General features: G+C 48.7%; 1 protein-coding gene across 3 annotated transcripts in view; it reads left to right on the top strand.

The window, feature by feature from the left end:
* Grik4 (glutamate ionotropic receptor kainate type subunit 4) overlaps positions 1–27,629 on the top strand; it is a 431,592-nt gene that overhangs the window by 272,633 nt on the left and 131,330 nt on the right. For all 3 annotated transcript variants that reach the window (XM_052757532.1, XM_052757513.1, XM_052757522.1), the window contains 3 exons: positions 478–643; positions 12,327–12,505; positions 16,633–16,686. In XM_052757532.1, coding sequence (XP_052613492.1) covers positions 478–643; positions 12,327–12,505; positions 16,633–16,686 — 399 coding nt within the window. The remainder of the gene's footprint in view (positions 1–477; positions 644–12,326; positions 12,506–16,632; positions 16,687–27,629) is intronic.

Below are 27,629 nucleotides of genomic sequence, written 5' to 3'. Positions count from 1 at the left end.
CTCCCTGCCCCTAGGATTTACCCAGAAAGCTTGCTGGGAACTAGTGTGTGCCAACTATGTAGGATTGGCTGAAGGCCTCCTCTCTAACTTACAGGAAACGGTTTGTCTCTTCTTGCTGTCTCTGCTCCAATTTATTAACTACAGATAATACTACAGGTAGACTATAAGGATTGTGCCTTCAACAGGGACTGGACTCTTACACCCTAGAGCATTTACAGAGGTCTCTAGCCAAAGGATGGCTTGTAATGGGTCTTTTCAAAGATGTTATCACATCCTACTCCTATGGCCTTGGAGCCCAGATCCTGCATGCTTCTGTTCCTTCTCTGTGTGTCAAAGGTGTTAAGCAAAAGAAGGCATGCGCAGCTGCAGCCTGGGTGACGCATCCTGCTTTCCCTCTCTCACTCATTCTGGATCCTTTTTGCTCCTCCCCCCCCCTTTTTTTTTTTTTTTTTTTTTTTTTTTTGCTCCTCCTGCCAGGTCCCTCATTTCAAAGTGGCCCCAGAGGAGTTTGTCAGGTTCCAGTTGCAGAGATTTACCACCCTGAATCTTCACCCCAGCAACACCGACATCAGCGTGGCTGTGGCTGGGATCCTGAACTTCTTCAACTGCACCACCGCCTGTCTCATCTGTGCCAAAGCAGAATGTACGTATGCCCCAGGCTAGCCCCATGCCCAGGCTAGCTCCATGCCCAGACAGGTTGGCTTTGTTCACTTCCACTAGGCTGTGGGCTCTGGGCTCACAACAGAGCAAGGAAGTGTTGGGGGGTCTGACAAAAAAGAGGTACAATCCTCTGTCTCTCTGTCTCTGTCTCTCTCTCTCTGTGTCTCTCATCTCCGTCTCCCCTGCCCCTCTCCCCCTGTACGTGTAAAAGAAAAACAGTGCCCATAAGCACCCTTTGCCTGTACTACCTGGGCATGGAACTAGGTTGCAGGGAGACTGGCCAACTGCCAAGTCTTTTTGTATCTGCAAACTCAATTCCCACATTTTCAGCCTCATTGTTAAGGAGACACAAAGCGGGAGGCGGGGTGGGGGAGATACGAAATTGAATGCGTTTGTACTTGATGAGCTGAAGAGTATCTTCCCCCGGAGAGCAGGTTTTGCTGATGAAACAAGGTCCAAGGTCAATTCCTGATAAAGCATTTTCTTTTTTCTTTCTGCAAACACAGGTTTGGAGAGGCATTTTCCGTGTCCCTCACACAATCTGAGACATAAATTCAGTGTTTATGAGGTTTAGCTAATTTGAGCCAACAAACATATGTGTCCACGTCTTCCAGGTGGCATCTGTGTGCCCACTCACTGTCAGTCCGATGCTGGCCACTGCTGTGTACTGGTGGCCAGTGCTTGAACCTAGCATGCCACCTGCACCAGTGAGCTGCACAGGTTGCTGTGATCCTGCAGATCACTCCGGGCTGTCCTCGTGGACGTGTGCTCTCTCTTCTGCCAGAAGCTCAGTTTTCAACTTCTCAGAACTGCTCTGAGCAAGGCCTCCCTCTACCCTAGAATCCAAGTAATATCTAAAAACAAAACCACAGTGTAGCTAGAGTGTTCCTGCCTGGCCCACAGTCAGGACAAATTTATCTCACCCGCCAGTCCCCACAGCCACTCAGACCCAACCAAGTAAACACACAGAGACTTATATTGCTTACAAACTGTATGGCCGTGGCAGGCTTCTTGCTAACTGTTCTTATATCTTAAATTAACCCATTTCTATTAATCTATAAGTTGCCATGTAGCTCATGGCTTACTGGTATCTTTTTTGTTTGTTTGTTTTTCGAGATAGATTTTCTCTGTGTAGCTTTGCACCTTTCCTGGATCTTGCTCTGTAGACCAGGCTGGCCTCGAACTCACAGAGATCCACCTGCCTCTGCCTCCCGAGTGCTGGGATTAAAGGCACGCACCACCACCGCCCGGCAGCTTACCGGTATCTTAACATGTTGCTTCTCATCACAGTGGCTGGCAGCGTCTCTCTGCCTCAGCCTTCCACTTCCCAGAATTCTCTTCTCTGCTTGTCCCGCCTATACTTCCTGCCTGGCTACTGGCCAATCAGCATTTTATTTATACAGAGCGATCTCCACAGCACCACGGGACAGGCCAGAACCACCCACGGCAGCAGGCCTTCACACTCGACTACCTCCACGTGTGCACTGTTGTATTTCTCGTCCAGTTTTTCTGACTGTTTACTCGGGCCTACCCGGGAAACAAAGTCACTGAGCTTCAGCTCTGTATGCTTGATCTGTACCTAATTATTACAACCACCCAGGGGTATGGAAGGCATGGCAGCCCCCATTTCCAAGAGAGATGCAGGCCACAGGAGGAGAAAGGGTAGCAGAGGGACTGGTTCTGTGTCTGGGGAGGGCATTAAGAGGCTCCATTAGGAATTGATGGAGGAAGGAAGGAGACCTAGGAAGGAAAGCCAGACCCGTGGGTGGCAGGTAAGGGAGTGTAGACTTGGGTCCTGGGTTCACTGAGGGACCTTGAAGGTCTCTTCCCTGAGGGACATCCTCAGAAGGATGGTCGTCGTGATACTGCGTGCACCATCAGGGACCAGCTAGTTTGAGTAGATGGAAATGATACAAGGGTTGGGGAATTTGAGTTAGACTTCAGGCGCCGAAGACCCTCAGACCTGGAGAGAGAATGCTGGTTCCGAGGGCCTTCCGTAAGCAGGTCCTGTGAAGGCTCGTAAGTGGGTCATGTGCAGGAACACACCGGGTTCTCTCCCCGTCGGTCAACATGGGTATTGAAGCAATTATGACAAGTGAGTTTGTAGGGGATGGGGTGTGTTAGAGTTCTCAGGCAGGGGTTTCATTGAAGGGATTCAGCAATGGTTCAGTGAACAGACATCATACTCCTTCAGTACAAAAGAGGAAACAGAACTCCAGAGAACCTCTCCCCTTGCCTAGAGTCCCATAGCTAATAAGTGGTAGATTTGAGTCTTAAATCCAGGTTCCTAGGAAAATAGTTCAATGTACTGTCAGCAATAACCTTGTATTTGTCAAACTGGGTTCCTCTGGATCTAAGCTGACCCGTGCAATAGTCCCAAGTCACGTATGACTATTTAAATTTAAAATCTGAATTAAGCAAAATTAAAATTTCAGAGCTGGGTATGGTGGTGCACATAGGTAACCTCAGCATTTGAGAGTCTGAAGCAGGAGGATTGCTGTAGATTGAAGCCTTCATAGAGGCTACAGAGTGAGACTTATTTTATTGTTTTTTTTTTAAACAAAGATTACATTACAAATAAAAATGTACTCCCTCAGCCTCACTAGCCTCTTCCCAGGGGTTCATTAGCCGCACGTGGCCACCAGCTAGCAAGCACTGAGACTGAACAGTATTGCAGAAAGCTCCCCTGGACAGCTTCGCTTTGACGCCAATGATACGGACAAAGAGTTCTGTAGCAAAAAGCAAATGGATGAACAGAGGACAGACGTCGACCTTCTTTGCCCTTGTAGCAACTCACAGTGCACCTTAGCACAGACTTTCTGAGATGTCTGTGCTTCTCCAAATAGTCTCCCATGAGCCTCACAAAGATGCTGACCTAGTAGTCCACAGGATGCTAATTTTTGATGGAATATGCTATATTTCTGCCTTCTGTACGTAGTACCCAGCGTCAGTGAGTGATGTAACAGAATCAAGCTCCTCCTACAACCCTGTTCTGGGAATTGATTGCCACAAGGCCACTCTACACAGGACTTACACAGCAGGCCTTGTCAGAGACAGAACAGAAGGCTGTCCATAATATCTGGAGGCAAAAGTTTTCTTGAAGTCTACCTCAGTGTTGGCTAACAATGTCTCACCCAACCCTTCAGGAAATTCCTTGTGTCTAAGCCATAATCCTTCTTGCTTATAAACTGAGCTCTGTTTCTCTACTCCAGCTATTATGGGGCCTGGGGAAATCTGTGGCTCAGATGTGTGTTACACATCTCCTTTGCTGGGTCCTGTTACCTCCCAGCTCAGTACTCTTTCCATTAGAAGCACGGCATTCCCTCCACTCCTCAGTCATGCTGGAGTAGAGAAAACAGTGCTGGAGTTTTGAGAGACTTCAGGTCCTGCCGCAGCAAAGCCTGGATTCTTCAAGTCCCCTGACTCAGGCTGGGGCTCTTCTCTCAGTTCTGCACCTTCTCCTTTCCCCCCAGATCTGTTTATGCAACCCCAGGCCAGCAGCTTGAGCATGGGCTCTGCCTGGTAGGAATGGAGAGCTCTGGAGCAGAGGTCCCTACAGTCCTTAAACAGAGGGGCAGGGAGGCGGTTGGATAGGTTCAGGGCCTAGAAGGCATGAGAATGTCTGGCCACAGGCTCAGGGCCTCTTCAGCCACAGCATAATGTTCTGCTCAGAGACGTCACTAGGCTGCTGTGACTTTTGTCCCCTCCCTCCAGGCCAGGGGAGGAAGGTGGAGCAGGCAGGAGAAGTTCAAGGGCAGAGAAGATTAAAAATGTAATCAAAGGCTGAGAAAATGAGGGACTGCAGGGAGCGTCAGCCCAGAGCGCTGGATGAGACCTCCGTCTATCTTCCTTATTAATGCTGGGCCAAGAGACACTGAGGGTAGAATTAGGCACAGGAATCTAATTCTACTTTCCAGCCCTCAGAATCGCTTAGCGGGGATCATTCCACGGGGAATCTACCACTTATGCTTTGGCTTCCCAGAAGGAGATTTTTTAATAAGCAGGTTTGGGACTAAGCAGAGACACGTAGTAGATTACAATATTTTTTCTTTAATGAAAAAAAAAATCGGAACATCTATAAGTCTTATTTCTAAAAAAGGCCAAGAGAAGTGATGGGGTGATTGGCCCTGCCATGGACCTTCTAGTCATTCCGCAGAACCCAAAGGGGTTGGCTGCCTGCGGGCTTCCGAGGAGAGCTGGGGGTCCCCACCACAGCTGTGGGAACTCACTTGGCACGATCCGAGGAGGAAGTGTTGCCTAAGAGAGAGGCAGGATGGTGGTGTGGAAGAGACATCGTGGGGATGAAGAAATGGCTTGCCGTGCAAGCAGGAGAACTCAAGTCTGACTGCTCCTAGAACCCTGGTCCGTGGGAAAGATGTGCAATCTCAGGGTTAGAGAAGCAGAGTCAGGAGGCTCCCTGGATAAGCAGTCTAGCCAAACTGTTGAACTCCAGCGAGGCCCTGTCTCAAACAATGAGAGTGATTGAGGAGGGCATCCCTAATCAACCTCCACTGGCAAACACACACACACACACACACACACACACACACACACACACACACACGCACGCACGCACGCACGCACGCACGCATGCACGCACGCACACACACACACACACACGAGAGAGAGAGAGAGAGAGAGAGAGAGAGAGAGAGAGAGAGAGAGAGAGAGAGAGAGAGCACGAGCGCACTATCTTTGGAGTCAAGCCAAGCTGGGGTACCCGGAGCAGCTGTTCAGTGCTCAGTAGATCACCTCACCTTTCTGAGCCTCTCTTTCCTGTTGTTGGAGATGATAAAGCCTGCTGAGGTAACTGGGTAGAAAAGTGCCCATGCCCGGAGGATGACGCCCGGAGGATGATGCACATTTGATTACTGTTCTCTCACCCTGCGACACTGGCTGAGGCAGTGGGAGCCAAGCAAGGAACATTATGATTAATCCCCAGGACCCTTTTAAAGATCAGCTGGGGTGGTAGTGGGCCTTCTCCATGCCACCGCCTCGATTCGCTGTGAGAAGCCTCTTGCTTGAAACAAACTTCCCCATGCACCTGCAGGCTGGTCTTGGGAGGTGCCAGTGACCTCAGTGGCACTTACTGTGTGCTGAGCACTGTGCTGTTTTTATGTTATTTCATTTCAACTTTAAGTTCTCGGGTTCTGGTTTTGACCCCTGACATTACCCAAAAAGTTTAAATCCTCTCATTTAAACCTGAGAACTGAAGATCACCATGTAGAACAGCCTCTATTATCAGTCGCATTATATGCATGAAGAAAGCAGAGGTGACATCTAATTTCAAGGTCACATGGTCCCCACCTCCCTTGGCCTTGCATACTCCTCTGATCCGTGTAGGACAGACAGGAGTGAGGAGCACCTTTTCCTACATGTGGGGAGCACGGAGACCACCTGTGTGCGTGCTGCAGTGGGGGCCAGGTGTTGGAGTTCAACCATTGTACTCGGTCCCCATCTGCCCAGACCTCTGGCTCTGTGGCCTTCTCTGTCTTCCCTGTTCCTGGGGCCAGCCTCAGGTGTGAGATGGGACAAGACAGAAGCACGTGAAAGGCACCGCTCCCACACTTGAATCTGAAGCGTGCAGCTCACCCCTTCGGTAACCAGTCACTCTGGACTCCCACCTTCTCCGGTTAGAATCAGTTTCTCCAGCTAGATAGGGCAGGACTCGGGAAGTTGTAGGAGGAGGATGTTGAGTTTGAAGCCTTCCTGGGCTACATAAGTGAAAGACCTCGTCTCTAACCTAACTGACCCCCTTCCTCCGAAAAGAAAAAAAAAAGGAGGGGGGCTGCCACAGAGGAAGTTTGACAGCCACACAAACTGAATTTGACACTTGGCAAGGGAAGATAAATGAATGCTTGGCAGGTCAAGGGCACCAGGCACCGCATCGCACTCATTTAACCTGTTACATGTTCCCCAAGGTCCTTCGCAAGGTCAGTCCTTGGCATTAGCTGCCTCCCCGCAGGACTTCACAGCGCTTCCCTCCCTGGGAACAGAGCATTTCCCAGTGCCAAGTGCTAGTGAGAGGGAGTCAGCCAGTGGAAGGAGACAGGAAGAGAGACTGAGCAAAGACCAGCTCAACTAGACATGGTTTGGTATTGTATTCTCTGAGATGGGTTGCATGTGTCAGGCCTCAAACTCCCCGTGGAGCCAAAGATGACCTTGAACTTGTGATCCTCCTGTCTCTAACATCTGATTGCTGGGTATGCAATCCCTTGCTTCATGCATAGAATGAGACTGATAAAAGAAGCTGTTTACATGGTGCTGGAGGATGAACAGGGCTTCCTGAGTGCTGGGCAAGTGCTCTACCGACTGAGCTACTCCTCAGCACCCTGATGTAGATATTTTCTTTAGAGTGTGTGTGTGTAGGTGTATGTATATGTGTGTATGTGTGGATGTGTATATGTGGGTGTGCTTTGGCATGTGGAAGCCGGATGTTGATGTTTAGATGTCTTCCTCAGCCACTCTACTTTATTTTTTTTTTCTTTGAATCTATGTGTGTGTGTGTATGTGTACATGTCAGGGAACTTGTAAGAGCTGGACCATGTGGGTCCTAGGGATCAAACTCAGGCCATCCCTGGACAGCAAGCACCCTCACCTGATGAGTCATCTTGCCGGCCCTTCACTTTATTTATTTATTTGTTTGTTTGTTTTTGAGACTGCAACTGGCTGGCCATGGAGATGCCAGGATCCCCCTGTCTCCGTGTCTGCCCTCCACCCAGCACTGAGTCACAATCACTTGCCACCACACCTGGCTTTTCAGAGTGTTGCCGATCAAAACGGGGCCTCTGTGCTTGCACAGAGACACTTCGCCCTGAGCCGTCTCCCCAGCCCCTTTTTAGATGTCGATATTGGATCCTCTGTGTCCCGTGCAGAGACGTTACTCAAGCAGCTCTGTCCTTGTCCTGTGGCTGCCACCGAGGCTGGCTGCTCTCTCACAGCCTTGCTGTCCTCCCTCTGACCCTGGGGTCCCTGCCTGCCTTCCGGTTCTGGAAACCAGTCTGTGCCTTTCCTCCCAGAGCAGTTGCCCATTGGACTCCACATTGATCTGCTTTGATCCTGACTGGGACTAATGGGTTCCCCAGGCTCCTCAGCTCAGCCTTGGCAGGCACGCCTGCTGCTGGGCCAGCATCCTGTCCCCGTCCTACAAGAGAGAAAGACTGGGGTGGAGGTGGTGGGAGCCTGAAGACAGAGCAGAGTTTAACCCCTGTGAGGGCAGCCAAGCTTGGCAAATAGATGTGAGGAGAATGACAATAAGCACACACCCAGCTGCACTGAGCAGAGCACGCTTTCACTTCTGCAAGTCTCCCACTGCCCAGAACCAAAAGTACCAACTTCTGGGACCTTCGAGATGGCTCAGCAGGCTGAGGTGCTTACCAACAAACATGACAACCTGAGCTTGAGCCCCAGGGCCTGAATAGTGGAAAAAGAATTGACTCTGGAAAGTGTTCTTTAACCTTCACATGAGCATGTGTGTGCACATGCGTGTGAACACATACACACACATACAAAATACAAAATTAATTTTAAACTTTTTTTATAAGTATCATGTTTTTGGATTTTCAGAATCAGAGATTCCCTGAGCTGGAAATACATCCCTTTTTTCTCTTTCCGATTCCCATCCATGGTTTAATTCCCTAGACAGTGGTCCACAAAAGGGCCTTCCCAGGGCTTCTTTGCCTCCAGCGATGGGGAGTTGAACTGCCACATGCAGTCCATTGCATCTTGAGACAGAGAGGTGGAAGACGTTTCCCTAGTGTGAGCAAGCCTGTCTCCCTGTGGTGTGTAACCTCTTACAGTCCCGAGGCTTTCATGACCAAGTCTGTCTTCTGATTGCCTTCCCCAACACCACACTCCTTCCTTCACGATGCTTGCTTGGTGACAGTGTGACAGGTCTTTCCAGGCACTGCTGCTCCCCTGGCCTCAGCATTACTTCCCCCGGTTGTTGAGTCCAGTCCAACAAGTGTGGTGCACCTGCCCTTACTGGAGCTATGCAGAGATGTTTGGAAGAGTTCCCCTGCCTTTGCTGAGGGAAATCATTCAGGTGGATAGTATTGTAATTGGACAGTCCCAAGTTACACGATCTAACTTACATTTTCCTACCTGTACCATTGTGCAAAAGCAACACGCCGTCAGCGGAAACATTCTTAAGGTGTTTGAGACGGCCACACGTGCATGAAGACCTGAGTTTGGATTGCCAGCACCCACATAAAAACTTGGGAGTAGTGCCATGTGCTTTGCAGTCTCAGGGCTGGAGAGGTAAAAACAGGGCGTGTCGGGCATCAGCTTAGCCGAATCGGTGAGCTTCTGGTCCAGGGAGAGGCTCTGTCTCAACAACTGAGAAAGAAAACGATTGAGGAAGACACTTGACACACACACCCCCCCCCCGCCCCCGCAAACACACATACATATTTACCATACTTGAAATTTTGATTTGGTTCCCTTCCCTGGCTAAGGGTATTAGGTCCTACACTTTCTTGGGACACTGGGCAGTGACAGTAGGTCATATGATCACAAGGGGGAACCCCCACACTAGTGCAGTGTTTGGCCTTGCTAAGCCACGGACGGTGTTCCAGTGGCAATGTGTGCAATGGGTTTTCAGATTAGGGTAGTTCCTGCTGACAATGGCCTTATCAGGATAGGATGCCTTGAAAATTCAGGGGACTGTGGATGCTGGCAAATATTTTATGTGATCGATCAGCAGGGGCTATGTTTTAGGGGCTGGGTGATCGTTCCTGTAAGTGTTGGCCAAGGGAGAAAATGGGTGAAGATAGAGAAAGGAGAGATGTGTTCGGAAGGAGAGGCAGGAAAGCTCAGTTAGCTCAGAGGCTAACAAGGTTCACAGTGCCCCTTCTGGGTGACCGATGTCTTCATGCTGCTTTACTAACTCCATATGATAACCTTTCCCCTGGTTTCCCAGGCATGGCGGCAGAGTGGGCTGGGGACATTGTCCAGTGACTCCCTGGCCGTGTTTGAGCCCTGTGCAAACCTCAATATTATGTTCATTTTTGCTGCTCCAGGTACCACTTAGGTGGGGGAAGGGCTAACTTTCTGATGGGTGCTGGGGGGGGTGCACACCTGTAGGGGTGCTCACTCCCCTGGTCTCTAGTCCTCCCTCTCTGCACAGAATGTGGGGTGAAGTAGAGGCAATGTCCTGTTCTTGTTTACAGAGCAGTCAGGGAGTCAGTGGCCACGGATTGATTGGAGCAGGGGCTCTGGTGCGTCAGTGGCTTGGGGAGTTCTTTCCCCAAGAGCCCAGTGCACCTGCCAGGATGAAGGGATGAAAGGTCCCTGAGCTGCCTTTGTCCAGCCATCCCCATTCTGCTCACAATCCTGTTGTCTGTCCTTGGGCTTCCTGGTCTCACTGCACTGAATGGCATTGCCCAGCTGATGCATTCTGGGTTGGCTTAGCCTCTTTGTAGCCAGGCTCCAAAGATTTACAGATCAGGCCTGTGGGGTTCACTCAACTTGTGAATTTTAATCCCTCTGGCACCAGTGATCACCCCATGCCCAGGACCTGGCCAAGACTCTGAAGAGCCATCTCTGTGTCCTCTACCCTGACCTCCTGGTGAAATGGTGCCTTGTGGGTCAAGTCAAGTCCTTGTCTGGTGGGGGCTTGCCTCTGACATCACCTCAGAGGAAGGTGCAGTACCTCCTCTCTCCATCTTGGAACTGGGACAAAAGGAGACTGCTCCCATAGAACTCCAAATCGATCCAGGCCACTAAACAAAACAGGAAGTGACTCAATTTCACTCTCCACTTGACTGACTGAAACTCCCAAGGGCAGGATTTAGTATGTCCGCCTGCTGTTTGCCTACATAGAGTCCCCCAGTGACACACTTCCTCCAATAAGGCCACACCTCTCAATCTTTTCCAAAGCTTATGTGGGCCATTCTCTTTCAAATCACCACATACCATGTGGCCCTCATTTGTGAAGCAACTTGTTCCAGCTCTCTCCATCTCTCACCAGGCTGCCCCCGAGCTCCTGGAGGACTTTCTCAAGACAGGGAGCAGAAAAATGGGTGGGCTACACCTTCCCAGACTTCTTCCTCCATCATACAGGCCCTCAAACTCCCACTCTGGTTGCTTGTTTCCAAATATAAAATAAAAGCACTCGTTCTTGTTGTTAAAACATACACACCCCAAGTGTTGTCTTCTCTCACGTAAGTCCCCAAATGCATGCCCATGTCTCGGCTGTGTAGACACAGTACCCACGGCCACTTGCTTTGTCTCAAGAGGAAACATGGTCTCTTGTGTAAAGGGTTGGGTGGGGATCAGAAAGTGGGAAATTAGTCAAGCTGTGTCCCTCCCATGTGAGACTGGGCAAGTCACAACATCTGTCCGTGACACACAGTGGGGATGGTTGCTCTTCAGTGCCACCTCTGAATTATGTCAGTTGTCTATGAACCTCAGGAGGGTACAGGAAAGAATCTTGATGGGTTGTATTGACGGCATCTCTGAACTGAATACTTTGTTGGTCAGGGCGGAAGCTGGCAGCACAGGGAACCTGGAGTGGTAGAAAAATCAGCCCTCTCTTGCCGCCCACAACACGAGGTGTGTTCCTTACCTCCCTGCCTCCCGTCCTCCTTGGAATCTGGGGGATTTTAGTACTTCATAGTATTGTTATGAAGACTTACATAAGAAAAGCCGTGTAAAAGTTTTAATACATTAGCTAGTGCATGATAAGGTTTGATAAATGTTATTCCTGTCTCTGCTTTGTGAGCAAACGCCTGCAGGTATCTTTCCACCAGACTCAAGACTGCTGGCTCGGAGGAGATGGCCCTCCTGTCACACATCTGTCCTCCCCATGGCCTTGCCTTGACAGGGACAGCCAGAATTAAACCCCTCTAGTCTCAGTGACGCTGTTCTGGATTGTTTCTTCCCACCAAGACCCCTGGCATCCACTTGCTGGGGGTGGGAGGGAGGAGGAGAATCCTTAGCTCGGGGTCCCCCTTTGTCATTTGTTTCGGAGCCCAGATTTGCTGCTGTTCGATGCCTTTTCTTTTATGATCATGATAATGCCCTGTCTTGGAGCAGCCATGGGGCTCTGAGGAGTTCAAAGAGGTTTGCTAGGACTCCTTCCTGGGCCTCGGGATCTTGAGGGCACTGCTTCACCACTGTCAAAATGGAAACAAAGGCTTTTCTTGGTGGAGTTTGACGGACCACTTCTAGGTACTCCTGAGTACCCGGGAGCTTTACAGAGCACCTTAAACACTTGCACAGCCCTGCAGGCTCCTGCTGTTAGGATTTGTCCTGCTTACAGAAGGGACTGAGGCCTAGACACCTGGCTACGTGGGAAGGTTCTAGAAGTGGCAGAAGAGACTCAGTGCTGGTGCTCTCTGATCAAGGTCTCAGTTACTGGGCACAGTGCTTCAAGGGAAGCCTGGGGGTGGGGGTGGGGCTCTCTTACCTTGTGCCGCATTGCTGAAGGGGCCACATGTTCTATTCTGAAAGTAGAGGACTACTGGGGATCTGATGGAAGCTTTTGAGTGTTCCTTATAGTTAGATGGCATAACTGAAGCCCAAGAGGCAGGGAAACCTGCTTGGGGTTTAGGGACCCCCCAACACTGACTCTGAGCCGCCTCCAGCCTGAGTCACCATGTGCCTGAGCATCTGTAGAGGCAGCTCTGCAGACCCTCAGGGGCTTCCTCCTTTCCCCTCTCCAGGCCTTTTAAACCTGGAGAAGCTGCTCCGGCAATTCCTTATCTCCAAGGACACGCTCTCAGTCCGGATGCTGGATGACACTCGGGATCCTACTCCGCTCCTCAAGGAGATCCGGGACGACAAGACAGCTACCATCATCATCCATGCCAACGCCTCCATGTCCCACACCATCCTCCTGAAGGTGGGAGCCTGGCTGGGGTGGGTACTGGGGAGTGTAGTGCACCCTTCCCGTCTTCCCTGATTTGAGCTATGGCTGTCCCTTGGTCCTGGGCTGGATCTAAATGCTGATCCCCTCTGTCTACTTCTGTTTCCATGGACACCAGCCCCTCCAAAGAGAAAGCGGAATGATGATGATGCCACTCAGAAACACTTAGCACCTGGTGGGGCTGAGAGACCAGTCGGACCTAGAGTCAGGCTTGAGAGACTCTGGGGGAGGCCACCTGCCAGACAGTGTACACACACAGCTCCACTCCTGTGTGGTGCCGAGGGTCCTCAGCCCTGACAGTGTTTCAGCAGTCTGCCAGGTGCCTCTCTGTCATTTCGCAGCACAGCCCTCTCCAAGGTGATGTGAGATAGGTATGTTGTTGTCTTCATCGTGCAGGTGAAGAAGCTGAGGCCCTGGGAGGGTAGCAGCTGCCCGAGACCAGCCCTGTGGGAACCGGGCTGAACACACTAGCTTGCTCTCTCCCCAGGGCAGGCACTTTCTACTAGGGTTCATGATGACCTAGAGTGATGGCCAAGCAGACATAGGCACGTGGACATGGAACTTTGTCAGAGAGAGAAAAAAGAGAAGTCAGGTGATTTGGGTCTCCTGGACAGCTGCAAACAGCTGGGCAGCTGAGGTGCCACCTTGCACCAGTCCTTGGGCTAAGCATGCGTTTTAGAGAGAAGACTTGTTCTAGGCTCTTCCCTGACTCCTTAGCAGTCCCTATAACTGCTCAGGCACATTGACCTCTCTTAATGCTATTTTAATTGCACATTTAAACACACCCTGCCATCTTCCACTGGGGTAGCCAGACTCCTCATTAACCTCTGCCTGGCTGGGCTGAGCCCGAAAACACTTAATATATGTCTCTTTCTCTCCTTTCTTTTCTGCCTCTTTCCTCCCATCCTCCCCTGCCCAGGTCTTTTTTTTTTTTTCTTCTAAATCTGAGAGTTAATAAGAGATTTGAATGAATTCTTTCAGTACCCAGGCCGTCCCTTCAGCCTGTTGCTATAGTAATTTTCTACAGCACCAAAACCACATCTGTCTATGAGTACTCAACTTACGAAAGAGCACTCACACACACACACACACACACACACACACACACACACACACACACACACACCACACCACACCACACCACACCACACCACACCACACCACACACACACAGAGGGACACAAACCACACAGACTTGCACACACCTCTTTTTGTCCTTTTCCTCTTCCTTCTCACATCTGGAGATATTATCAGTAATGTCACTAAGAGTGAAAGGGCTCCTGTAGGTTTCAGGGGACTAGAGAAGCAGGCTAAGGGGTCATTGTAGAGATAAGAGCTGCAGCTGAGTAAGCAGATGTCCTTCCAGATCCCTATGAAGAGCAGGGGCTGGAGAGGGGTTGTTCTTTCCAAAAATGTTCTGTGACTCCTGGCATATCAAATTGATGTCCCCCAGTCCCCCACCTTACCCCTAACCTGCCAATGTTCTGAGTTCATTGCTGAGATTTTCAAAAAAGTACAGAGAAGAAAATAAATGTCACTCACAACCCATTGCCCAGCCTTAACCTGTCCTAAAATTTTAATGTCTATTCTTTCTGTTTCAGACATCCTCCAATTATCCCTACACTGCTTAAAACTTTCTAAGGAGCTATTCTCTTTGCTCAACTATGTGTCATGCATTTTTCCACGTCGTTAAATATTTCTCTACAAATATTTTAGTGGCTGTATCATTTCCTATCATGCCGATGTCCCATAATTTATTTAACCATCCCTTCATCCTTGTAGAAACAGGTTGTTTCCAATCTTTTGCTATGATAAATAATGTGAGGGCACACATCTTCATACATAAATCTTTCTGCACGTGTGCTCATGCATATTTCTTTAGCATATGCTTCTCAAAGTGGAATGCCAAGTTCAAGCGATACACGCTCTGAAGGAGTTTGAGATGACTCGCCACTCTTAACCATTTACATGCTCGGAAGTGACATACAGTGTGCCTTTGCCAATACTGGGAAGTTCCTTTAAACATACCTTGTGTTTTCCCATTTCTTGGGGCTTTTCTGCAGGAGGAGGAGGCTCTGGGGTGTATGTATGTATTTACTTATTGCATCATGCTTTTGGAGGCAACTGTCTATAATGATCCTCATTAGCAGACAGCTGTTCTGCTTGCCCCGTGGCCATCCTTCCTAACCCCCCTTTCTATCTACACTCTTCCATCTTTACAGCCAAACTGATCGATGAGCAGGGAGGCTTTGGGGAAACCTCTTCCCTTGCTTCCCACCTGACATCCTGGTAGCCACAGGCAGGCAGTCTGTCTCTCCAACAAACCTGGCCTTTATCCTTGGGCTTCAATGGGGCTCCATGTCCCTCTCTCTGGGGGCTCACAGAGGCTTTCTGGAGCCCTGTTGTACACATGGGAGCCATCCTCAGGTTGGCAGCTCTCGGCAGCTTCTTGATTTCAGGAGGCTTTGCACAGTAATCCCCTACTTTATTGAGTGGCTGTTCCAGCAACGAATTCTATGTTTACCCAGAATTCATGTCTTAAAAACCCAGGATCTCTTGTCTTTTATCTCTAGGACAGCAGGTTTCACAAAATGGATTTTAACTACAGACTGTGCCCCTTAGCCTGCCCCTGGCTGGATGACTATCAGCAGTAGTTTGTGTGAGTCTAGAAAGTATTCTAGGCAGTGGTCCTCTCATAGTAAAGATGTGAGTGTGTGTGGTAGGGTGTGAATGGAGGGTGGCATCCTGCCTGTCTTGAGAATGGGGAAGGAAGTGTTAAAAGGACAAGGAGCCCCATGGAAACCTTGTACTGCCCTGCAGCCCCACATGATCTGATCTTGTCACCCAGCCCTTCTGTACTTCAGGTGCCCATTGGGACCACAGTGATATCAGTGCATCCTGAATCTCAAGCAGCTTGGGAGATACAAAGTTAAGAAAGCTTGCAAAGTTATTTGAGTTCCAGAGAGAGAAAGAGGAAAATGCAATTATCCTGGTCTTGTTTCTCCCCTCCTCCACCACAGTAGTCATGACAAGCGCCATCTCCCAGTGGCCCGGGGCTGCAGGATATATTATGAAAATCTAACAGACTGTCAGGAGGGATGAGGGCCCTGGAGAAAGCCAGACTCATTACTTACCTGATCTCCTTGTCGGTTTCTATACTACCTGTCACACTCAAAGCCAGGCACACTGACAGGGAAGGTTGGTTAGGGGTGTTTAGGATGGCTACAGAGATCAGACAAAAGGGAGGCTGTTTCAAAGCCGCATTTCTCAGCTGTGGGATGACACCACACTGCTGTACGGTGATCAAGGGTGAGGCATGTCACAGGCAACTTGCTCCTTAGCAGAAATAAAGGAATCAAGTTTGCAAATGACTCGCTTGATCTCCACATGGCTGCAGATACAGCCTACTCAGGTCTCACCTGCATTCTGACAGAGGCAGGGTTCATTTGGGCATGGTCCACAATCCTACTCACAGTCTCTCAGAGTGCTCTGTGTACACTTCCATCAAGCTTGTGGTCCTTGAGGGGAGTATGGTTTGGTTAAAAGCTTTGGAATTCCAGTACTCTCATACGATTCCAATGTGCTCTCATACAAGTAACTCAGTCACTGTTTGCCAGTTTCCTCTGCCGAGAAATGGGAGTAGAGGAAGAAAAATTATGCTTGTTCCCTTTGGCTAAGCCATGTGGAAATCTTTAGCGTACCTGGCACAGACGGAACAGTAGGTAAACCTTAGCCAATGCTGTTGTTTTGGAGTCATGGAGATTATTCTAGTGTGTTTCTTATTTGCTTCATTTCCCTTAAATCCATTCTGGTTCCTGTAATACTCAGTGCTATTTATGGGAGTGTGTTATCCATGATAACACCAGATATACAAGTGCCACTCGGGGTGGGGAGTGGGGTAAGGTGGAGAGAACATGCTCTAGAGGCTAATGATTCTGTCTTCCATCCTCTAATAGCCAGGGCCACTTGAGAACCAGTCAAGATGTTCTGCTCTGCTTTGTGCTGAGGGTCAGTGGGCCAGATAAATAGTAGACTTGGCATCCTACTGCTCCTGTGCTTCTGGTGAGTGTCTGGTCTCTAATGGCCTTCTCTTTGCCTTGCAGGCAGCTGAGCTGGGGATGGTGTCAGCCTATTATACATACATCTTCACTAATCTGGTAAGACATTTTCACAGCCCTCCTCCTTGGCACAGTGTTGGCCAGGGTTAGTGGGTCATGATGGGATGATGTCTAGAAGATGGCTTGTGGGGAAAGGGGGGGCAAGAAGAGCAGAAACTATAGTGTCGGAGTGTTGTGAAGACACAGGACCCAGAAGCTCAGTTGGTCCCTCATGCCAACACCTTTAGCCCTTTGAGAATGGGAGTTTGGAGGTTCTGATGTCCCCTCTGAGTGACACTAGTTTTATAGCATGGATTCCTCAGGGCCAGCTGTGTGATGGCTAAACCTCCTCGGTGGGTACAGTTTCTGGCCTGTAGTAGAGCTCCCCCGAATCACCATCCTAACTCAGAAAGAGGAAAGCTAGGGCACAAGATGTATACATGTCTAATGGTATAACTGCATGTATCACCCCAGGTCATCTTAGCTAAAGTCCTTATTTTACAGGTGAAAAAACTGGAATTTTATTGAATTTATTGATTTAAGTACTAGCTTTGCCAAAATACTAGTCATGCGCCTTCAACAAAGCACTGAGCAGTCAGATAGGGATGTGAACAGCTGCATCACTGGGTTGTTGTCAAGGTGTATGACAATGTATGTGGAAGCATTTTGAAATTGTAACACATTAAGAAATGTGAAAAATTTCTAAGAAAGCGCCATATTGATTTCCAAAGTGGTTGTACAAGTTTGCATTCCCACCAACAGTGTAGGAGTGTTCCCCTTGCTCCACATCCTCTCCAGTATAAGTTATCTTCAGTGTTTTTATCTTAGCCATTCTGATGGATGTAATATGGTGTCTCAGAGTCATTTTGATTTGCATTTCCCTGATGATTAAGGATGTTGAGCAATTCCTTAAATGTCTTTCAGTCATTTGAACTTCTTCTGTTGAGAATTCTCTGTTTAGCTCTATAGCCCATTTTTAAATTGGACTGTTGGTTATTTTGATGTCTAATTTCTTGAGTTCTTTATATATTCTGGATATCAGCCCTCTGTCAGATGTGTTAGGAGGCCCCCAGGCAGTGGGACCGGGACCTGTCCTTAGTGTATGAGATGGCTTTTAGGAATCTAGGGCCTATGCTGAGACATTTTGCTCAGCCTTGGTATAGAGAGGAGGGGACTGGACCTGGGTCAACTGAATCTACCAGGCTGAGCTGAATCCCCAGGGGAGACCTTGCCTTGAGGAGGTGGGAATGGGGGTGGATTGGAGGGAAGGCTGGGGGGTGGGATGAGGGAGGACAGAGGAATCTGTGGCTGATATGTAAAATTAAATTAATTATAAAATAAAATAAATTTAAAAAGAGAAAAAATAAAGAAAAAAATGTGAAAATTATTGTGGTATATAGACATACCCCAAGTTTGGTTCCTAGCACCTACATGGGTCACATGGGTGGCTCATAACCACCTGTAACTCCAGCTCCAGGAGCTCTGCTGTTCTTCTGGTCTCTGCAGGCACCTGTGCTTGCATGCTCACACTAACACACAAATAGATATAATTAAAAATAAGATCTTTAAAAATGTATAGTTTTTAATTTAGGGATAATTGTAAGATTTCTAGGAAGTTGCAAAGATAGCTACATATATTTGTTGGCTGAACCTGAAGCCCTCAAGGCTTTCCTTATGCCACACTCCTCTGTAGTCACACCTGCCCCACTCCTCTGTAGTCACACCTGCCCCATTCCTCTGTAGTCACACCTGCCCCACTCCTCTGTAGTCACACCTGCCCCACTCCTCTGTAGTCACACCTGCCACACTCCTCTATAGTCACACCTGCCCCACTCCTCTGTAGTCACACCTGCCACACTCCTCCCTGCTATCTCCAGCCCTCAGCAACCACTGACCTGTGCCCCATTTATCTAACTTTATAGTTTAAGGAAAGTGATACAGTGTGTGACCTTCTGTGGCTGACATGTTCGTGTGATGGGGAGCCCTGGGGACTCACCTGGGTTGTTGCATCCGTACTGCTGTGTAGGCTTCAGGGTTTCGTTGTGCCCCAGTTTGCTCAGTTAATTCTTCACAGGCTGGGAGATGCTCTGGTTATCTTCAATATGCTACTATATATAGATCATCATTCAGAGATGTTTGTTTTATTTTATAAATCACTTGACTGGGGGTAGTCATTACTTTTCTCATTGCTGTGACCAAATATCTGATAAGCAGCAGCTTAACAAAGGAAGGGTTTGTCATGGCTTACTGTTGGAGGGGACAGTCCATCATGGTGGGGAGGCATGGTGTCTGGGGCTCATGCCAGAGGGGTGGAGCTTGCAACATAGCCTGTATTTCCAAAGATCAGTAAGCAGAGTGGGACGGAAAAGGAAAGGATGAGTGCTTCAGGATAAGGAACGGAGCCCTCAGTTACTTGGACATGAGATGGTTCATGGCATGTTCAGGAAACAACGGGGACCTTTAAACTTACGCACTCCCAGGGATATGAACTTACTTGTTTCCTAGTCACTATCTGTTGACACTCCTCTTTGAAAATATCCAGTGAGTCCAAATAGTCTTGCTAAGTTAAGGAACAGAGTTCAGCCTCACAGCTTGGACTCTTCAGCCTTACAAAGAGAAAGGTTGCTTGTTAGCAGGACCTTCTTCTGACGGTGTGCATAGGATGGGTTAGAAGGCCATGCAGTCTCCCTCCTGGGACCCAGGGGCCAGGTCTCCTCAGCGGTCCTGTAGTGTTTAAGAGATGCTTGCCTGCAGAGACAGGCCTGGGTTCACTGTAGGACATGTGACGTTCACTGTGGGACTCATCCGTCTCTTGGGGCTGCTGTGGAATTGTTAACCCCCGATACAATACACTGGTGACCCAAGTTCCCAGAGTTGAAAGCCTGCAAAAGGCCGAAACAATTCCTTCCTTCTGGTATAGGGTCTCCCTCCACAAGGCCTTGGCAGGAAGTCATTCCCCATGGCTTGAACTTGTGAGTACATGGTTGGCTCATCAAACTATTTGACTTACAGTTAGCGTTGGGGCTTGCTCTATCAGTTTTTACTTTCTTCGCACAGGCTGGCCTCAGAACTCATGATAATAATCCTCCTGTCTCAGCCTCCTGAGTGCTGGGATTACAGGTGTGTGCTACCACATCTAGCCCGTGGGATTGTTTATTGAAGTCTGGTGTGCTTACAGAACGCCATGTATGTTATATGTGCGTAGAACAAAGAGCTGTCTCCAAGTGAGCACACCTGTGTAAGCAGCCTCTACATCCAGAAATAGAATATCACCAGCACCCCAGAATTACGCTCTCCCCCCACAACCTCCTCAAAACGTAAAATAGAACGAACTGAATTCCTTTGTTTGCCATGTTTGGGTTTTTTTTTTCTTTTTTCTTTCTTTCTGTCTAACACTGCAGCTGTAAATCAGAGAATTAACATGTAAAAGGAGAGAGGAGGATTCGGTTATTCCCATCGCAAGGCAAATGAGTTTGCTTAAGGTGAGGAGGCATCTGGGGCAGCCTGGGCAGGTTGGCAGGAGAGGGAAGAGATTCAAGTACAGCCGTGGGGGTAGGAACAGAGAGGGGAGGGAAGCAAGTCAGGTGGATGGAGGTGAGGTTGCCTACACTGTGCCAGCCTGCCAGGGAGGCACCTTGCACCAGGCAGCAACAGAGCTAAGGATGGAGCTGGGCATCTCCATGTCTGGAGGCACTCAGCAGATGGAGGGAAGGAGATCCCCCTGGCAGTAGTCTGAAATAGATGGAGTTGTTGGCTTGGGCATTTAGGAAGACAGCATCCACCATACTGTGTATCATCCTTCTCTCTTCTTGGAGGGTGACAATGTACTCTAGTGGGAACAAATGCACTGTCAAGTCAGGAGCCACAGGTCCCAAGTCCTCATTCTTCCTTGTCTTCTTGGGGTGACTTTAGGTGAGCCACACAGACTCTCAGGGCCCCTGTTTTCTCATTTTGGAGATAACAAAACCTTATCATGCTGCTGTGAAGATGCAGGGAGCTGTATGTGCAAAGCCTTCCGTGTCCCTAAGGAGCTGTATTGTTTTACATAGCAGGCAGATGACTTGGCTCTTCAGCGCTTCCATTCTTGTTGGTGGGCACGGGCGGGCGAGAGAAGCTCCGCGCTCGCCTCAGCCAGAGTCCTTTGCACCTGGAATTAACAGGACTTCTTGAAAACTCACAGGCAGAGAGCTCACCACTTGAGTGACGCTACCTGGGAAACGGTCAAGAAGGCAGAAGCAGGAACACTGCAGAAATCAGTCAGTGAGAGGATGTTCTGGAAGCTTCTCATCAGTGCGTTGGCTTTCCAGCAGGAGTAAGATCCAGCAGGAGGAAAACGTTGTTTGAGGGCCAGCCATGCTGCCTGGAGTTTTTGGAGTTTGGAAGCAGAGCAGAAGGGCTTTGCAGCAGAGAAGCTATCTTCTGCATTCTCCAGCTCCATCCTCCACACTGATGCACCTGGCTTGCCTTCCTCCCCAGTCCCTCTCTCAGGCCCCCAGAAACCCCATCTTGTCCCCACTCTCTGGCTTCTGCTGCAGCGATGTGAGTTCTCAGATCTGTTTCTTGAAAACCAGCACAGAGAGCTGGAAAAGACCCAGACCTGGGCATTTGATAGACAGGCCTTTAACCTTCTAGATGGAGTAGCTACCAGCTGTGCAGACTACTTAACCTCCAAGCTCTGGTGACCTCTTCTGTCACTGGGCCCTGTACCTAGCTCAAGAGAGCAATTGGCTCACAATTTGAGTTTAATAAAGGGGAGTTATTATGGTAGAGTCTTGGCTTTGCTTCTGGTGGATTAAAAGGAACAGGAAGCACATATTTTGCTCCCCAAAGAGTGATTCTTAAAATACCATTTTATTTATTTCCAGAGAATGAACACAACCCAGTAGTCAGTTATTATGCATGAGCAAACTTGTCATTGCAGGATGTTCATGTGTGTGTGTGTGTGTGTGTGTGTGTGTGTGTGTGTGTGTGTGTGTGTAATTACAGAGTATTGACCAGGTCCCTGCGCCTCAGTCCCATCCAGGTGTTAAGAACAATGATTGACGTAGGGCATCTGTAATAAATGAATTAAACTGACAGCTCTGGGTTCGATCTGTTGACTACCTATAGCAAGAGTTGGGACGAGATGACCAATCATAAATTAAACATTCAGCCATCAATTCATTGAACTCTGTTCATGCTACATAAAGCACAGTTTCTTTCTCAGTCAGGGCCTGGGCACTGGGGAGAGTATGCATGTCAACCTTAAACTTTGAGTGACATGGGGAATTGATGTAAGAAGTGTTGATGAGCCAAGGGGAAAAAATGAGGCTGCTCCTGGATCCATCAGAGCGAGTCTATGGTTTAGAAACTGGGCTGGTGAGCCCAGGGGAAGCCTAGGTCAGTGACGGAGGGACAGGAAGGTGAAAAAGGTCATGGGACAGACAGTTCAGCAGGAGGAGATAGACCTGTGTTTGGGACAGTGCCCCTGTTCTGGCCAGAATAACAGCTTAGTGACTAGAAGTATTTGGATGCTACAATGCTCATTCACAGCACACAGCAAGGGGACTTTCATTCTACCATATATTTCAAGATGGATTTGGGGGTGCTCGTATTAGTGGTTTGATTGATCAGTGAAGCGACTTCTTGCCCCCATTTGTGGTTCTAATGAGTCAAGAGTTAGTTTCAGTGGAGTCTTTGATCAGTGGGTGAGACTGGTACTCAGATGATGTGAGAGCCCTGGGGCAGAGGCCTGGCCCACAGGGCTCAAATCACAAAATATGAGAAGTCACAGGAAGCCAGGGGTGCACGTGGCCAGAGGTCAGGATCGTGGAAGGTGAAGTCACAGGAAGCCAGGGGTGCACGTGGCCAGAGGTCAGGATCATGGAAGGTGAAGTCACAGGAAGCCAGGGGTGAACGTGGCCAGAGGTCAGGATCGTGGAAGGTGAAGTCACAGGAAGCCTGGGGTGCACGTGGCCAGAGGTCAGGATCATGGAAGGTGACAGGAGGAAGCAAGGCCTGGCCAGAAAAGCAGGAAAGGGTTGGTTTGAAGTGAGCAATCATGGACCAAGGCAGGGACAAATCAGAGCAAATGAAATCACTGTGCCAAGTCATAAGGCCACACAGGCACAGCCCAGAGAACTGGTTCCTGCCCTGGTTCCGAAGTCACTCATCAAGCTTCCTTCTCTTTCCTCTATGCTTCCTTCCTTCATACTTCCTGTTCGTGAATTTTTTTTCCTTGTGAAAAAGTATATATAACATCAAGTTTTGCATTTTAAACATTTTTAAGTTTACAGTTCAGCAATGTTGACATATTCCCATATATAAACCATCACCACCAATTCTAAAACTCAAGGAAATCCAAAAATAATAGCTCCTGTTCCTTGTCCCTCGGCCCCTGGCAACCTGTGCTCTTCTCTCCTCTGTGCGAATTCGCTTCTTGTATGGTGATTTACACCAGTGAGGTTGTACCATATTACTTAGTGTCTGGCTTATTTCACCCAATGCAATACTTTCTAGGTGCATCCATATTGTACCATGTATCATCAGAATTTCATTTCTTTTGTTTTAACAAAAGATTCTTTCTATATGATAAAAAAATACCCATAATAAGATTGACCATTTTCACCACCTCCCGTGTGTCCTTCCGTGGCATTTTTGCATTGTTGTGCCACCATTATCACCTTCCATTTCTACAATGCCTTCCATCTTCCCAACCCAGAACTCTGTGCTTACTACACAGGTGCTCTCGTCTCCTCTTCCTCCCAGCCCTCCCCTGCCCCTGAACCACACGTCCACATTCTTTCTGTGAACATGACTGTGCTGATGAAGATGAAATCATACAATATGTATCCTTCTTTGTCTGGCTCATTTTATGGAGATTAATGTCTTTAAGGCTTATCTTTCTCCAAGCTGAATAATATACCATGGTATATGTATTACTACATTTTACATATCCATTAACCCATCAGTGAGTACGAGAGTTGTTTGGTATTGTGGCTAATAGTCCCATGAATGTGGGTGTGCAAATATCTGTCCCAGTTTTTGCTCTTCCTCCTCCCAAGTACGCTCCTAAGGAGGGGACTCACTGAGCTAGATGGTCATCACATTTTAATGTACTGGGAGATGGCCAAACTGTTGTCTAGAATGACTGTAGCATGTTTCATTCCCGCCAGCAGTGTGCAAGGCTTTGACTTTCGCTACAACCTTGTCAATGCTTCTCATTTTTCATTTTTTTAGTAAGAGCCATTCTGGTGGGTGGGAAGTGTTACCTGCCTCTTCTCTCTAGTGACAGTTTGCAGATTGGAAGAGTCAAGACCTCACAGGTGTAGTCGAGGGCCCTTCGAATGAAGACGCTTAGTAATGAGAGAAAGTAGCTGGTATTTAAGAGCCCACCCCTGATGCACAGGGGAGAAGCCCCGCTTCTGGAGCTTTCAGGGACTTGCGTGGACCCGGAGGCTCTTGGGAGTTTGGTTTCTTCATCAGTTAAGATGTGAATAGTGGCAGTGCCTGTCTTTAAAGGCTCTTAGTAGGAATGTAAAAATAACTGGTGATGGCATTGTAGCCAGTAAGCAGTGCTAACTGCTACAGCTGATTGACCCCCAAACCCCACAACTTCACACAGTGCCAAGCACAATAGTCCCTTCCTATGGGGAGGGATGGGTTCTAGACCATTTGTGAATAAAAAACATTATGCAGATGTTCAAGTCTGTCCTTTAAATGGTGCAGCATTTTCTCCCATATACTTTAAACCATCTCTAGATGAATACTTACTATAATGTAAATGCTAATAGTTATTATATGGCATCATTTAGGGAACAGTGACAAGGAAAGTATCTGTACATGCTCAGCACAGACCTAATTGTCCCCTGACTATTGTCAGCCAGCTGTTGGGTGAATCCACAGTGTCAAACCCACAGATATAGAAGGCAGATTGTACATTTCTTACTGGAAGTTCCACAAGGGTGCCCCTGATAGTAATGGCCTCAAATAAGGGCATTTAGGGTCCCATTTAGGGTCCCAGGCATCTTCTAGCTTATAAATGTGCTTCCTAGAGGTCAGGGGTGGGAAAAACATGGAGGCTCACACACAGAGTAATTTATGGGTCAAGCCTTGAAGCAGTGCAGATCACTTCTTACAATTCTGTTGGCTCTATCTCACCATGTGGCCACACATCCCTGCAAAGGTGTCTGGGAAATGTAGTTTAGCTCTGTGCCTAGGAAGAAAGGGAAAAGGGTTTTGTCATTAGCCAGGAATCTCTGCCACGTTCCTGAATTACTGATTGCCACTGTGCATCTCTTTTGTGTATGCTGCAAGAGCAATTGGTGCCAGGACCCTGGCGTGTCTGTTTAGAGGATAACTGATCCTAAGCGTGGACATTAACACCTGTTGGCTCCCTGGTAACCAAGATTGCTGCGGGGCTTAGCGTGTGCCTGCCTGGATGAGGTGCACACAAGCCAGATATGGATATAACTTCATTTGGCCGCTGAATGGAACGGAATGGAGTCTCTGTCCTCCAGCCTGCCTTTGGCTGTGGTTGGAGGAACCTTTGTCTCACAAGACACTTTGCGAGTTAGATACAAGACATGAAGAATTAGGGCCCTGGGCAAAGCCCTGTCTGCTATTGTGGCGGATGTGCCTGAAAAGAAGAGGTTGATGGGGGAAGGTAGATTTGAGCTAATAAATCTGGAGGGTTCTCTGGCTGCTAATGAACCCAGCAAGAGCTGCAATCACTCCCTAATAGGAAAGATAAGATCACCCTAATCTCCTGTCAGAGAGCTCAGGCAGGCGAGGTGCCAGAGGGGGGAGCTGCTTCCTTGGTAGGGAGAAGTGGGCAAATTTAGGAGTAAAGTCAAAAGTCTTGTAGGACATCAATGAAAAGCAGGAAATCACAGGCACCAGGAGCCTGGGCTGCTTCCAGTCTCACGAGCAGCCTGGATTTCCGTGTTGGTTTTGTTGCGGGGTGCATATATAGGCAGTAGTACCTCAGACTTATTCCCGGGGGTGTGTGTGTGGATCTAGAGAGGAGCAGTTATGCCAGCAGGAGGCTCTGGGTTGGCAGTGAAGCCACTGGGACACCAAGGGCTAGTCCTGCCATTGATGCTGGGTAACAGGGACAGCTGGCTGTACTTGCTGTTTATTGAATGACTTCTCTGTGCGGGGCTCTGTAAACACTACGCCATGGTTATTTCCTCATGTAAGCTTCACATCAGCTCCGGCAGAAACAACTATTTTGTTCCCATTTACAAGAGCCGAGGCTGCTAATGCCTCGCTCTCTTGCTTGTAGTGGCGCCAGATCATAAAGCCAGACAGTTAGCGCTTAACCACCTCGTTCAGTCATTCCTTTGTCTCCACAAGCCATTCTCTCTCGCTGAGCTTCAGCTCCCCATCTGTACATTATGGGGTTGCATGGGGTGTGATCTCCGAGGGTCCTTCTAAGCCTTGGACTTGTTTCTCTGTACATTGTTGGGGAGCAATCCAATGCCCAACATCCTGGGGGACGGGACTGTTTTCCTGTAAAGAGGGGAAAACGACACCTTGGACGGAAGCTCCGCGTGGCCTGCCGAAGCACCTTCTGTTGAGGGCTTTTCTGTCACAAACTGTAGCCAGGCCCCAGCAAGCCTTGCGGGGATCACCCTTCCGCATCCCAGTCTCTGCCTGTCTCAGCAGGGTAGATAGGCACAGCTGGCCTTCCTCCTCTCAGTTTGTTTTATTGCCAAGCAGACCCAAGTTTGTATTTATTTTTCAAAGGTTTATCAGCGAGATTAGCCATAAGTAATTGAAATTGCTAAAATTATTGCGGGAAGGGGAGCCAGGGCAGACACACAGAGAGAAAAAGGCAATTAATTTCAGGAGGAAGGGTGAATGCCATTATCCCAATCTTCTGCTCCTATCTTTGGCAAGTCAGCCCTGCCTATCTTCCAGGTGTTATTTAAATGTCACTCTCCCACTGAAGTCAGCCTGACAGATCACTAGGTTGAGTGTGTTGTCACTTTCACAGTTGAGTGTGTGTGTGTGTGCGCGCGCGCACGCGCACACACACACACACACACACACACACACACACACACACACACATATACGTGGATGTACTCATGTTCACATATGGAGGCCAGAGAAGGACATCAGATGTCTTGGTCTGTTGCCCTTCACCTTATTCTCTCAAGGCAGGGTCTCCCTCACTGAATCTGGAGCTTGCCATTTTCAGCTAGGCTGGCTGGCCAGCCAGCTCCCAAGATCTGCCTAGCTCAGCCTCTGCACACGGAGGTTCAGGCATACGAGAGTCATCTCACCAGCCCCCCCACTCACAATTCTTTATCCTTCTTCAGGCTTTAAGCTTCATAAAGTCCAGACCTAGTCTGTCTGGTCCGTCTCTGTAACCCTAGCGGCTGACTGGAGTTAAGAGATGTTCAACCAGTGTTTATTGGGTGGATGAATGGATTATTTCTTCACATTGTAGAGTTCTGGGCCTGGGAGTGCTGGCTAGAGGGAGATAGCTCATCTCCTTACACCCAAATGAATTCAGTTCATCCCACAAAAGCTCCCCAGCTAAAAGGAGCCTGGGGGTTGGCTGCAGTCCAGCCTGGGAGTGCTGGCCTCGCCTCCCTATCCCACACAGTCACTGCTGAGTCTCAAATACCCCTCCTCTCATCCTAGCCTGGACAGATTTGGATGTAAGGACATGAGGACCTGGCAGATGGTTTATTTAGAACCCAAGAGGCCGGGGTTGGAACTCTGCTGAGGGTGGGAGATGTCAAAACCTGAGGCCTGGGTTGGCACTGAGAATGATCAAGGCAGAAGGAATATGGAATTAAAGGCTAGCCATGATTGAGTGTGCTGAGTGGCTTTCCTGTCTTCAAGAGGTTCTGATGGCCACACTGTGCCCTGGTGATTTGGGATTTCTCGAGGCCTGAATCTAGCACCCGATCCATGGAGTGAGAACCCAAAGGTCTTCAGAAGAAATCCCCTTCTTCAGAGCTGAAAGGTCGTTTTTTTAGACAACTCATTTTACCTTCCCCCGTGCT

Source organism: Peromyscus californicus, unplaced genomic scaffold (assembly GCF_007827085.1).
Source record: "Peromyscus californicus insignis strain IS unplaced genomic scaffold, ASM782708v3 Scaffold_11__1_contigs__length_118956290, whole genome shotgun sequence".
Classification (NCBI taxonomy): Eukaryota; Metazoa; Chordata; class Mammalia; order Rodentia; family Cricetidae; genus Peromyscus; species Peromyscus californicus.
The sequence above is the reverse complement of the archived record's forward strand: the minus strand, read 5'-3'. Positions and strand labels throughout refer to the sequence as shown.